This window comes from Limulus polyphemus, unplaced genomic scaffold (genome assembly GCF_000517525.1).
Source record: "Limulus polyphemus unplaced genomic scaffold, Limulus_polyphemus-2.1.2 Scaffold2232, whole genome shotgun sequence".
Taxonomy (NCBI): domain Eukaryota; kingdom Metazoa; phylum Arthropoda; class Merostomata; order Xiphosura; family Limulidae; genus Limulus; species Limulus polyphemus.
This window is the reverse complement of record NW_013667842.1, coordinates 62,574-77,035: the sequence shown is the minus strand read 5'-3', so window position 1 is coordinate 77,035 and position 14,462 is coordinate 62,574. Positions and strand designations below refer to the sequence as shown.

Sequence of the window (14,462 nt, the reverse complement as noted above, 5' to 3'; positions counted from 1 at the left end):
TGGGTTAATGTAAGTGGCTATTGTTCGGGACAAACAATACTAAGGAAGGGGCAGTGTTACGACAACGGACGTCACGTGACGCTAGTAACACGTCATGAGATTCTAGAAAGATCATGATTGTTCGTGGCAATTCTAGTCTTTTCTAGCCGCCCTCTATTTTAGTATATAAGCCCGACAAATAAAGCAGAGATATAATAATTGCATATAGAGAGATAGATAACTGAGTCAAGTGAGCAGTAGTGACCGTAAGTAAAGCGCATGAATCGTTGTGAATTATAGCATGTGTTCAAGTTAAAGTGACTGTGGAAATTAAGTGTACTACAAAGTTTGTAACGAGAAATAATAAACTAGTTTTAATTAAGAAAGGACTTGTATCGCTGAAATTTCTCGAAAAGAATTTTTACGGGAAATTATCAAACGAGCAGATACATAACAATATGTTTTTATATGTGGTATTTATATAAATTTGAAGCTTTGTTTTTCAGGAAATAATTTAAAATGTTACACCTGTTTTATATTTCAGTTACTTATTTTCATGACTTCCTACATTCTTGTAAACTTTCCTATAGTTTTATTGTATAAAATTATAAATTGTTAACTATAGGTTTCATTTACGTTTTAAATATATTTTATATTCATTTATATATATTTTCTTTTACATTTGTTTTTGGCAATTTTCTTTGCTCATTCAAGCTGTGACTTAGGTCAACAAGGTCTAATGTAAACAAGGCCTGATAAGCACCAACCTTGTCAGCAAAATGACCTAACTAACCAGGAATGCCTATTAGTCAGTCTTTGGTTCTGGTTAATTGCCTAAAAGTTGGTTGTTCAATCTCAGCTCCGTTAAACAAAACAATGAATATTCAAGTTTTTTTTTTTAATGAAAACATATTTTGAACGACAATTTTTTTACTTTTAAACATTAATATATGAAATATTGTTTGCTAAATTAGAGGTTGTTGAAAAACATTTTGCAATAAAAACTTCCAACCAACAAAGACCAGAATGACCAACAGCCAAGATGTTGCTATTAAATAGTCTCGGTTTAATAGCAATAAAACAAGTTGAAGAACAATTTTCGCTTTTACTTGCACATTTGTCATATTTGTTTTTTATCATTTAAAGCTGGAGTACCCAAATCGACTATGGTATAATTAAACTGAATATAATATTTAATATTTATTTATATACATATAAATAAATGCAGGCATTATTGTTTTTTTTTAAAAACATGTTATATTCATAAATACACAATATTTATACTGATTTCTTCAAAAATAGTTCATATTTGATGACAAAATACGTCTTTGTTCTTCAGACTGAGATTGAAAGACCAATTTTTAGGTACTGAATAGGAATCAAAGGCCAAGACATACTCATAGGCACACCCTAACTAGCCTTACCCAAGAAAAACATTTCTTATATTGCAACAGCATAATTCAAATGATGTTAAAAAGCTTTTCACAAGTTTAAAAAATATTAGGTATATTGCATTTCCTCTATTTACTATAGTTTTTGTTTTATAAAATCGTAAATGTTTTTTCTTTTTTTCTAGTTCAAAAACCACCACTTGCAGTTTCAATATGTTTATGAACACTGTTTTAAACCAATGGAGTAAATACAAGTGAGACTGGGTGGATTACAGCCTGCTCACTCAGCACCCAGATCCACCCAATCAAGAATTGCTAGATGATCTCCATCTCCAAACAAATCACATGAAGTATTATTTTTCTTGCACTACTATAAATAAATAAAAAAATATATAAGTATATTACATTCTCTCCACCAGACCAGTTTGTACAAATTTTTGAAATTTCTGAGATGTTAAATAGCTTGCAAGACATGTTACTATAACACTTGGAAAACTTGAAAGAACTTATTTTTGCAACATTATTTATGAACTATATATTTCAGAGCTCAACATTAACTGTTGTCCAATTCGCGAAAACAAATGAAACTATCATTTAGATTACCAAATTCTTCAACGTTATTGCCCCATCAGAGAACTAGATACTAGATGTTATGTGGTTTGACCGATTCTTATACATTTTCTGTTAATAATTTTTTCTTCCTACTTTTTATGTGCCATGTTGTTTACTTCAATGATTTTTTGGCAGCTTTTATTGGCCTTTTATTGACAATATTTGGCAATCATGTTACATGGCACAACATGAGGGCTTGATCTGTCACACAAGTGTTCTTTAGCCCTTTCCTTGCCTGGTTTTTGGGGGGAAATGAGTTGAAGAAAAAGTTATGATTTTGCTATACAAAAATGTATTTCCAATAGGTACTTCCCTCCTCTCACAAGATTAGCTTTTCCCATTTTGTGCTGCCCTTTATATGTGAACTTTTCTCAAAATGTGTGCCACAAGCCTTCCACATCCCTATGTAGGAATCCAAAGTTCCAACATGTCTCTCATGTGTCAACTCTCCACTAACAAGAGAGCACTACTATTATGTGATACATGTGACTCTCCCTATGCATCACTATGGAACTAACACTTCGAAGTTTGGCAGAAGATGCGAGCACCGGAAGATTGTGGGGAGGAAGGGTGGGAAGTGCCTATCGGAAATACATTTTCTGATAGGAAAATTAAAACTTCCGATACAGTACCTTCCCTCCACCCACATTGAAAACAAGGAGGGAATGGTGTGGGGGAAGAACAGGCATATTTCTCTGAAAGCATCTGAAGGGGGTAAGAAGTGCATTGGAGAGTCCAGAGGGACTGCTACACCCGAGACAGTGCAATAGGTGATCACGAAACCCTATTTTGAAAAGCAGAACATACCAACTTATTCAGTCCAGGCATGGTAGGAATGGGCAGCAATCATTTTCTGCTTTACCCATGCCATTCATGGGTGGTACAGTCTGGGATGGGAATCTTTATGTAGCAAACATCACAAGGTTATTCACACACTAATGATCTTGTGAAACACCCCATCTCAAGGATGAGCGTGCATAGCCATGGATAAAGTGCTCAGAAACAATACCTGGTCAGGCACCACTCACCACAGAGTGGGATCCAAAGTGAACTTGAAGCAAGGGCCTCTGAAAAAAAAAAGAAAGCACAAGTAAGGACTTATTTTATGTCAAGCTGTACCGGAGTCTGTAGAATAGCCACAGGTGGCAGGCAATAACCCCGAGGAAGCAGAAATCGTGATGTGGTGAAGTAGTGGGAGAGAAGGTAAGGTGTCAGATTCGAAACATGGGAAAGAGATCACGCTGAGAGGGGGACGAGGAGGAATAAAGCCAACTGGATCAAACAACAAACCCAATTGGTCAGGGTAACAGGGGAAAGATCACGGGAAGAGAAAGTTTGCCATAGGATAGAGAGGCAGGAAGGATAACCCCAGAAGGAAGCCATCAATGGGGGGCATGTACTGGGCAGAGGAGTCTATCGAGATCAGGACAAGGGTAGAGATTAGAGACAGAGGGAAGGGAGATAGGGTAAAAGGAGGAATGACCCTTGCGAGCCATTGAGGTCTGGGGAAGGAATACATGATCCAGATAAAGGATGAAGAAGGTTGAATGATACAATGTCCTGGTGACGTCAAGAGAGAAAATATCCAATCCACGATGTCTGCAAGCCAATAGGAGGAGAAAGTATGCCTTAAGAGAGAGGTGAAACAAGTAACTGGGAGAAATGGGTTTGAATGGAAGTAAAGTAAGGACATGGAGGACCACATTAATGTCCCAGTTTGGAAGTGACAGACGTCTTGGCAGCCAACAGAGCTGGAAAGAACAGATCAACATGGAAAAGACCCTGCAAAAATGGGATAAATGGAAGGTATGGGATAAAGCTGCCCAAAAATCTGAAATCAAGAAGACTGAAGAACCCCTCTCAAAGAGCCAGGTAATGAATTTGGAGATACCAGCAACTGTAGGCCAAAAAGCTGGGAAATCCTGAACCAAAACCAAGGAGTGAAAACCACTCCATTTCCATCAGTAAAAAGTCAAGGAAGAATGGAATGGGGTAAATGAGAAGCTACTCAGCAAGAGAATCCAGTATCCCTCAACAGGGACCAGACAAATGCAGGTGTGAAGGTGGAGGACAAAAAGTGGGTGATGTAGAACTAGCAATTGGGGTTGCTGTATCAGGTCTGGAAATAAGGGAAAAGGATTGAAGGGATCACCTGGAGCCAAAGCAACTGAGGGAACTATGGTTGAGCAGGCCAGTAAGGAACAATCAAAAGGACTCTGCATGAGTGAGGGAGACTATCCGATGAAGTAATCTTATAGGAGGATAAACAGAGAGAAACAGGTGGGACCAATCTTGGCTGAAGGCATCTATTGCTAAAGCCCTAGGATGGGGAACTGGGGACCAAAACTGAGGTAATTTGTGATTGAGGTGCAGTGGCAAATGCATCAATATAGAGAGTACCCAAACGATGACAACATTACAGATAAAACAGCAGGATGTAGGGGCAACTGTGAGATAATCCCTATCTGGTCAGGATGGGAGTGGGCTCAATAGAGAATATTCAATGTGCGAAAACACAGGGATCTCGACCAGGTACTGCCTTAGTGACTGATATAAGCCATCACTGTAAAATTGTCAGAATGGATTATAACCAGACGACCACTGGTGATAGATAGAAAAAAAATGATCCAATGCCCGACAGACAGCCACGAGTTCCAGGATGTTGATTTGAAGAGAACGTTCTTCCACAAACCAATGACCCAAAACCTCTTGGTGATCGACCCATGCACCCCAGCTCTGAAGGGAGGCATCTGTGAAGAGATGTAACTGGCTGTGGAGGAAGAAGCGGGACACCTGCTGACGTATGGGCCTTGTTCAACCACCAATGTAGATCACCCATCAAGGAAGATCCTGTGCAAGGTTTCATTGGTCATGAAGGATCCACTGAAGCAAACGCATATGAGCCCTGCTAAGGGGTATGATAGGTGTCAGAGACAACCACCTCCCCAAAAGTGATAGTACCTCGTCAGTAGAAAGTAAGGGAGCAGACAGAACTGTCCTAATGATCAGTTTCATAGAATGGAGCCTGAGAGGAGAAGGTTGGGCCCAACCAAGATGGTTGTTGATGAAACCACCCAGCTGTACAAGGTAATGGGTGGGATGAAGGAAGGCCCCCTCCAATGTGATTAACCACCCCACCCACACAGCATTGAGAAGGAGCTGATACGTAGGACTGGTTAAAATGGGCAAGAAGAAGCCAGTCTTCCATGTAAGCGAGCAATGGGGCAAACCACTCGACAAAAACATATGGCATGGAAGCCAAACTGGGCACTATAAAGGTATACTATCCCACGATGGGCAAATTGGTGGAAGGAAAACCCTCGTGACCCTTGTGGAGCAGGTACAACAAACCTGTTGGGTGAAGAGGTCGAGTACTGCCTTGAAAGACACTGCCATGACCAGGGATCCCAAGGAGGAGGATAGAAACAGGAGAGAGGGGAAAAAGGTGTGATAAAATCCACTGATAGAACACCACGAAGCTGAACTTTGGAGAGGAAGGTGCTGCTCCAATGAACGAAATTTGCCGGATGAGCTCACCAGGCAGTTACCGAAACTGTTGCCTGCATACCGTGTATCGTCACAAAAAAAAGGGCAAACTGCAGTACCGCAGGAAGTTGAGACAGGCAAAGCTGTAAAAGGCAGGATCGGGAAACGGGACTCGGAGCTAAACCCAGCTCTGTCAGAGACCAACAGAGCACTCGAGAAAGGTGGATCACTGTTGGACAGAAGCCACCCGTGACTCCAAGGACACACTAATCGTGTCACACTTGAAACGTCGTAAAAATAGGGCCATAAGAAGGTCCTGTATATACAGAGCCAGGCGACGGGTCCGCGAGAATATAGTAACGCAACCCAAAAAGTCCTAAAGAGAAGTGAACCACGTGTGTAGGGCCAGACCCGAAAATAACACGCGGTCGACAATGGAAGGAAAGAGGGAGAGGATGTCTCAAGAAAACTCCATAGGGTTCCTGTGAAGAGCCTCAGACAGAAAGAGGATTGAGGTGAGGTATTACAAAGAGTGTCAGGGGAAGACCAAGGCGAGAAAATGGGGCAAAGGTAGAATGAACAGGAAAAATTGGGACCCATCCCCCACAAACAGGTAAAACTGAACCCACAACTGGTAGTCCAGAATTTGGGTGCTCGCCATAAAAGTCACAAGGGCAGACCGACCCGAAGGTCGCGGGGAACTAGGTATACCAGGGTGGCAAAACACAGTGTAAACCCGAACATAAGAGAACGGGGAGAAAAACAAGGTTGAGAGGTAGAAACAAGCAATAAGGAAGGTTGCGGGTCAAAATAACTATGGCAAGAGATAAAACATCACATATCTGAGATTTAATCTCCGAGAAAGCTGACGAGGGCTGAATATAATCCTCAGGAAGATGTGGAAAGGCATGGCGATCTACGTGGGGGGGGTGTGTGAAAGAAGATAAAAATTTTGTCAGCCTGTGCCTGTAAAAGTCTCGAAAAGTACTGGAAGAAAAAAGGGCACGAATAAGAGACAACGTGTGTTCCATAAAATGCTCCATCTCCCCGTGAACAGGTCCAAAATTCAGGCTAGATACTAAACAAGTGAAAAATGCATGGCAAACACTCTCAAATAAAAGTGAAATTAAATTAAAGGAAGTTGATTAAATAAAGTTAACCACTTCTAGGGTAATCAGTGGTCTGAAGAAAGACGTCTGCACTCGAGTACTGCCAAACAAGAAGTGATAGTTCGGTAGTGGCACATAGAGGGAGTCACATGATAGTAGTGTTTTCCTATTAGTGGAGAATTGACCCATGATGATTTGCATGAGAGACATGTTGGAACTTTGGATTCCAACAGAGAGATGTAGAAGGCTTGTGGCACACATTTTGAGAAAATTTCACATATAAAGGGCAGCACAAAAAGGAAAATGTAATCTTGTGAGAGGAGGGGAAGGTACCGTATCAGAAGGCAGGTTTTTTTTTCATTTCATTTCTCGATGGCTTATCATAATACATGATAAATTCATATGGCACGATAATTAAAAGTACGTCAAGAAATGGTTTCACATAATTCTGATTCTATGTAAAACCTACTTATGTTGGAAGACACTAGAATATACATCACTGGCTGTCTGAATTACATTGAGGATGGTTTTCATGCATACATTAGTGTCACTCACAAGCATTTACATTAAAATTAACTTCTGATTAGAGCAAGCTAACCACTTAGAGTGAAACTAAAAATCAACTATAGCTGATTAAATATACTTTTCTAATGTTCTTACTTATATAGATTAGAATTCATTGTTTTTTCCAGTTGGGCTTAGGAGAACTAGGCTAATCCTAAATATGTGTATCAAGCTAACAAAGCAAATGAATTGCAATAATAAAATTATCGTAATAAACAATAAATCAAACTAAAAAGTAATGACATTTGATATGCTAAATATTATAATAAATATTGCTAAATAAATGTAGCAATAAATAAAGTTTATTTCATAAAATCTAGTTAGTTTTTTCCACATTTCCTATATTATTAACTTACATAAGAACATATTTAACAAAGAATGATCTTATCTCAAACTATTACTGACAATGTAAATCACAAAGTTTTTCAATTCTGTCATTTCAAATGTATCCTAATTAAGACTGAGCATAATTTATCCCTTCCCAATAACTATAAACACATGCAGCAACCCCTTTTTTGTTTCATCTTACCTTAATTCTACTTGGCATCTAATAACCAGCTGGTTTGAATTCAAAGTTTGGTATGGTATGGTTTATTTGTTAACTATCCTCTAAAATTAACTATTAGTCTAGAAGATATTAAGCTCAATTTAGACTTCTGACATATACACTGGTTCACAATAAATTTTACTTGACTGTAGTCCCAGAATTTAATTTGTCCAATTAGTTGAAATAAGATTAATATAGTTATTAAATTCAAATTAAACTTTTTACATTTAGACCAATCCACAATGGATTTTACTTAATAGTACTCAAATTATTTTTACTCACCCAAAAGGAACCATTGTTTGAGGAAGATTCATACTAGGGAATTACAGATTTCACAAAAACTACAGTTCTTACCTTACTTCTCAATGGAGTAACACCAAGGGGGAAACAATTAATATTATGATTTTTGTAGACATTCAGCATAAAGAAATCTGGCCTTTATGCAGATAGCATAGTGACATGTATTTAGTAAAATGTTAAAATACTTGTAGCTTATTTCATGAAATATAGGAAAATATTTTTTTTAAATAGTGACAAGCAGATTATTATTAGTAGTATGTAAAAACAGATATTTAATAATATTGTTCCAGTTACAATAAAGATGTCTTCTCATATTATAAAATGTCATTACTTATGTTTTACAGTAAAAAGTACAAAACCAACAATTGTACTAAACAATATAAAATTACAGCTAAAGAATTATTACCTGAAAAATATAATTAAACAATTAATTGAAATATAACAAAAAATCAGTAACAACTATAATCAGTAGTGAAAGCCTCACAATACATGAACCACTAAAAATAAAAATAAAATGAATTTTTTCTACCATGGCCTTTGCAGTACTTAATTCCTCTGTTAGATGTTTCAATTTTATTTGTGCTTCTTCTTTTTCTCGCTTTTCAGCTTCCCAATCTTCTTTGTGTGCTCTAACCTAAGATAACCAATCAAATTATATGCATTATTTCTGTCCTTGAGTTCTGATACTTTAAAAAATAATGCTAATGTCTACAGTCATTTACAAAGAAAGAAACCTGTGTGAAATCACTTAACCTTAAGGATCAGCAATTCTTAAAGGTTTACTGAATGTGTGAAATATGATGAAAGTTGATTATTTTGAACTTGCCTGCATTTCTAGAACTTCTATATGCTCTTTTCGTTCATTTCTAACAAGATCTAGTTGATAAACTAAAGCCTCAAAGTTTTGACGCATTTCTTCTTGTTCTTTCTGAAGTCGACAGTTGTCCTTGACCACCTTTTCATAGCTTTGCTTTAATGTCAACTGCTCTGTTGGTTTATTTAGAAGAGCTGAATCACTATGTCTGTATGATCCATGAGTTCCAGCAACAGAGTTGGCTGTTTGTAGTGACAAAGAATTTTCTAGCAGAGAGTCATTACAATTTGAAGTGTTTACTCTCTGTTGTAGTTCCTGGAAGTTAGTAAGAAGCTGTTGAAGATATTCTTGTCTCTCTTGGTTATATTTCTGCCATCGCTTATTCACATCAGTTATCTGAAAGTAAAGAAACACACACACCCATAATAAAACGTTTTAATGAACCAATGTACACCATCAGCTGTCTAACTCAGCTGTAATGAACTAATGCACACCATTAATTGTCTAACTCATCTGTAATGCTTGATTAGTCAACTAATATAAGAGCATTGCAACTGGTTACTCAACTCTAGCACTTGATTAAACAGTCTTAGGGAAATGTTTAGTTTTTATGGCAATTTGTATTTCTTATTTATCTCATTTGCTTTGTAAGTAGTCATAATGAGTATTAACACACCTTAGTTAATGTATTTTTTTATACTTGATAGCACTTAACGTGGTAAGTTCTCAAACTCAGACCAAAACCTTAGTTAGCCAGTCATTATGAATTTGTTTGAAAATGGATTACCAAAATCTAGCACTGGATAAGTTAATCTGTTAAGTCACATAAAATAACAAACAAAAAAGTTCTCAGAAAGAACAATTTTAAAAACCATGAATTGATCAAGATTTTTTTTTATAAGCCACATCACTTGTCAACTGTTTACCAACATCAGTGAAGAAAATAATCCTCATTCATAAGAAATTCAATAGAAACAAACTTTTGTCAAACAATTTACCTCTTATTTATGCACCAATTGTTAATTACTATAAATAATATTCTTATCAGTAATTGGAAATGAAAGAAAAAAAGTCCATATGCAAGTTAAAAACACCCACAAAAATGTGTTAAAAAATAATCATGAACTTTATACAGCCTTAGTATATGTAATTTTTATTTCTTTGGTAAGTTAAAATGAGAAAAATGGTAGGTTAAACAGGACTTATGACATACAAGTTAGCTAGGGGTTATTTAAAATAGGGCTCAGTGAGAAAAAAACTGCTATTAAACCAAAAAATTCTTAAGTGTAAGGCCAGTGTATACATCAGTAAGCGAATTGGATCACTGAATAAGGCCATGAAGAAACTCAGAGTAACAGGACAAATGAGTAATTGGAAGTAAATTACAAGCCTGTAATATTAGACAAAAACAAAACAGCAATTACTTTTACCAGCAGAAAACAGACATCATTAAACTGACAGAAAATTTATGGAGTTTAGGGTGCACTATCAAGGTATTGATAAATATCTCATACCACTTTCAGGGAGGAGTTCAGAAGTAATGAAATCAAAACATGAAACTTGAGTCCTACAATGAAGGGTTGTAGTCAAGAAAACACATACAAATGGAGGTCAAACAGCCTGGATTTCTAGGCATGTCCAGGATACAGGCAAGAACTAACCGCATTCTAAGAAAACTGAAGAAGAAAATATATATGAGTTTGATAGTATATGCCAAGGTTGATGTGACTTCTTAATGGTACATGAAAAGTAGCCAATCAGAAACTAGGAATCACATGCCATATTTATGTGACCTTTTAGAACAATGTTAACACTCAATCAAAAACGTGTTGTGGATATGATTTTGGTTCCTCCTAGAACAACAGTAAGTATAAAAAGTATATTAAGTATAAAAAGCCACGATTTTGAGATAACAAATTCTTCAAGTCTTCAGAAAATGTCAGCCTTAGCACATGAGGAAAACTTTCACTACTGAAACTCCAGTTAAGTTTGCATGCCTTCTCTGCTTCATCTAGTAATGTATCTAGTGTAAAGTATGTCATTACAGTGTTTAATATGAGTTAAGCTACTTGATGATTTGCTGAGTGTCTAGGAGATGTTAATAAGTATATTAGAAGAATTGTAATGGAATACCCAAATGTTGAAAAGAACAATGATGATGTAGGTTTTCTGAATTTGTTCAATTAAATATATATGTTTTCTCCAAGTGTTTTTTTTGTTCTTTACATAAATTTCCTTGAGTTGGTGGCTTGTGAGCCTTATCCATGACTGCATATAATAAGATATCCTGGTAGTAAGTACGTATGCTTGTTACAAGTGTAGTCAAGATGGGTCACGTGGGTCAAGATGTTAGGTGCTTATGTGAGTACTATACACTGTGTGTGTCCAGCTATGATAAACTGTAACAGAGAAACTGATGAATCTCCTCTGTAAAGAATAGCTCTGGGCAGTTCTTGTCGATCCATGAAGACTGAGATAGTATTGGTACATGTTTATCCTCACAGATGACTTCACAAAGTGGACCAAGGCTTATCTGTTGGTCTATACATTGACACAGTTATGAATCATGTGTTGGTGGAGCACTCGATGGCACCATTTTGAGCACCAGAATAGATTCAAATGGATTACAGAGCTAATTTCAACAACCAATTGTCATTTGAGTTGTGTAAAGTGTTAGGAAAGGTGACGACGCACAATCACCTTATCATCCTGTCTGATGGTTTAGCAGATGGGTAATACAAATACCAATTATGTGTGTGTTTGCCAAGTGTATTAATCCTGGTCATTCTGACTGGAATGATCATTTGCAATGCTTTATGATGGCATATATAACAACTGAATAGAGGCATATAGGTGGTTTGCTGAACATGCTCATTTTTGGGTGGATACTTCTCCCTGTTGAAGTGATATATGGTCATCTCTCCTCCCACAATGTCACAGGAATACATGGAGTGGTTGAGCCTTGCATTACTTGATGCACACTAATTTTCTTGCTAAAACTTAGAAAAGCAGCTTGGTGACAGAAGAGATGTTATGACAAGACAATAAATGAATGGCTGTACTAGTGTGGAAATTTGGTGTGACTGTAGTAAGTGCTAAAAGTATGGAACAGCTAAGATCTGGCTGTATCAGTCCACACATTGTACTTCAGCAGATTGGTCCATTGAAGAACAAGTTACAGTGGACACGAGGCATAAAAAATGTATGGAGTATGTCAATAAGCTGCGTCTGTACATAACCAAAGAACTTTTCATGCATTGGCTTAACCATAAGTCTGAAGTTGAGACTGATGAGTCAGAAGGTGTCATCTCAAGTCATACCAACTTGCCTGATGAGGAGAAAAACAGCTGAAAGTACGTGTCTGGCTGTCCCGGATAAGCCAGATGAGGAAACACTCTAGTTAGAGGCAAGAGACAGCTGAAACAATTAGTTAAACAGCATGTTGGCCTCCCAATCAGTATGGGTGTACAGCTAGGTGATCTCTCTCTAAGATAGTCACTGAACAGAGGTTTGTAGGTTGTTTGCTGAACATGACCAAGTGAAGTAGTAATACTTTCTTTCCAAGTTATCAAGTGATGTTGACAATACAATGTATGTACTACATTATCTGATTTTTACTTGATCATCACAGGTAAGAAAGGTTTGTTAATCATAAGATTAACATGACCAAAAGGGCTTAGCAAACTTTGCTTTTCAAACTACAGAGTAGGGTTTCAGTAATGGAGCTATTCTCTGAATATCAGATGATAGCTGATTCATTTACTTCATAAACTAGGATAATCACATGATTGAAAACTGAAGGTTGTTGTGACCTTTGCTTTCCAAGCCACTGAGTGAAATTGTTTGATGTGAAACATTGTCTGGCATTTTGACAGAATCACTCCTCTGATATAGCTGGATGTTGAGAACTCTAAGGATAATGCTGCTTGCTTCTCACTAGATTTTCCCTCTATGTGTGGGAAAATATGATGATTCTACATGCAGTAAGGGAGTTGTGTTCTTCTGAGTGTAAGTTAAGATATTGTAGTGACAACACAGATAGGATTTTAGCTGAAAAGCCACAGTGTGGCTAAATTCTTCCAGTGATTATTTATTTTTTGTGATTCCTGAAATGGAAAATGAGTTAAGTTTTATAACTAATAAATATTGGATCTTTACTGGATTGCAGTTACAGGTAAGTAGCTTGACAAAGTAACTCAAGAAGGTTACCGAAGCAATTTGTTCAAGAGCCAGAGGCAGTATGTGATAATCTACTCGAGTATAACAATGTTCATGTATATAGCAATATATATATATATATATAAACAAATATGTAGGAGGTTTAACACACATGTATGAACATTACCTAAAGTTATTCATGAGTATTATATATCGAGAATGAATAATTTACACAGGGAAAATAATGACAAGCAACATTTGTTGAAACAAAGAATGTGGTCAGACCAGATTTGGGCTCCATTAATTTTCTAGAGCTGTAGCTACACCACTTGCTATTGATACTATTGAACCAATGGACAAAACCCATAACCATGTCTACATTGCTCCTTGACAAAGTACAGCTGCCAATGGTTTTAGAGTGTTTTCCCATTGGTGCCTGCTGTCTCACCTTCCAGATAAACAGCTCTGACTGGCAGAGCTCATCTTAGAGACATCCTTCTTCAAGCAAAAGTCAATTATACAACACCGAAGAATATATGTTCCAACTGTAATAAAGTTCAATGTCAGACTTGTAAATTTATGAAAAAACAACAACAGTACTTTCTCTCTGGCCAAAATGGACAAACTATTTAGTTTTTTTGTTGATAGAACTCCCAATTATTATGGGCATTACTTCTTGCACAAATACTTATTCTTGTAAGCTGTTCCTGTTTCAAAACTACCTTTTCTCTTTAGTTTCTCATCACTTATACATCATAAAGACACATAAAAAATGTTATTTTACAACTTAGGACATATCCTGAGAAAAACCTGAAGCCTCAGTTCCTATACAATGACCACATGACTGATTGACATGTTTACAATATTTGCTACCATTTACCCCTGATAACAGAAAGTCCACTTTCAAAAAGCACTTGGGTTATTGAGTTTCTTTTCTGATAACTGTTGATCCTGCATGCAATGGAATACCATGAGAGACTACTGCATGTTAAAATTAATTACCAATTTCAGTAAAGTTATCTATTCAATGATATCTCCCTTCATTGTAAATATTACAAACAAAAATAGTGTTTTAAAAATCATGCTGGTATGTTACTGGGTTTTTTTCATGTTTGTTTAAAATTAAACAATATTTTCTGCAGTCACTAACATTTACTAGCATATTCTTTAATAACTTCTAAGTTGTATCATTTTTCCCAATTGTGCGTTACATCTACAAGCCACCATACTACAAAAACAAGTAGTTTTAGGAAATAAAATTTAGCAACTTGAACTTATGTTCTAAGATATGGTAAATTGTCTAAAATGACAAAATCATTATAGAAAAAAAGGAATTTACAAGATATTATGTTCAATACAGAAAACTAAGTTGTTAAAACCCACAAGCATAAAAATGACATGGTATTAATATCTATAAAATTGTATCATATTTTTCATTGAATAGAAGTAGTTCAATGAAATTGCTATGGCCAATCTTGGATATAGATACTGCAAAGTTAATT

At 36.5% G+C, this 14,462-nt stretch overlaps 1 protein-coding gene across 19 annotated transcripts in view; it reads right to left on the bottom strand.

Annotated features, from left to right (window-relative positions):
* The window catches only part of LOC106466348, an 80,034-nt gene that overhangs the window by 20,869 nt on the left and 44,703 nt on the right, over window positions 1-14,462 (bottom strand). For all 19 annotated transcript variants that reach the window (XR_002612177.1, XR_002612179.1, XR_002612178.1 and 16 more), the window contains 2 exons: window positions 8,815-9,198; window positions 8,518-8,622 (listed from right to left, as the gene is read on the bottom strand). Coding sequence is in view for 12 of the 19 variants with exons in the window: in XM_022394338.1 (XP_022250046.1) it covers window positions 8,518-8,622; window positions 8,815-9,198 (489 nt within the window). In the remaining 7 variants the exon portion in view is untranslated. The remainder of the gene's footprint in view (window positions 1-8,517; window positions 8,623-8,814; window positions 9,199-14,462) is intronic.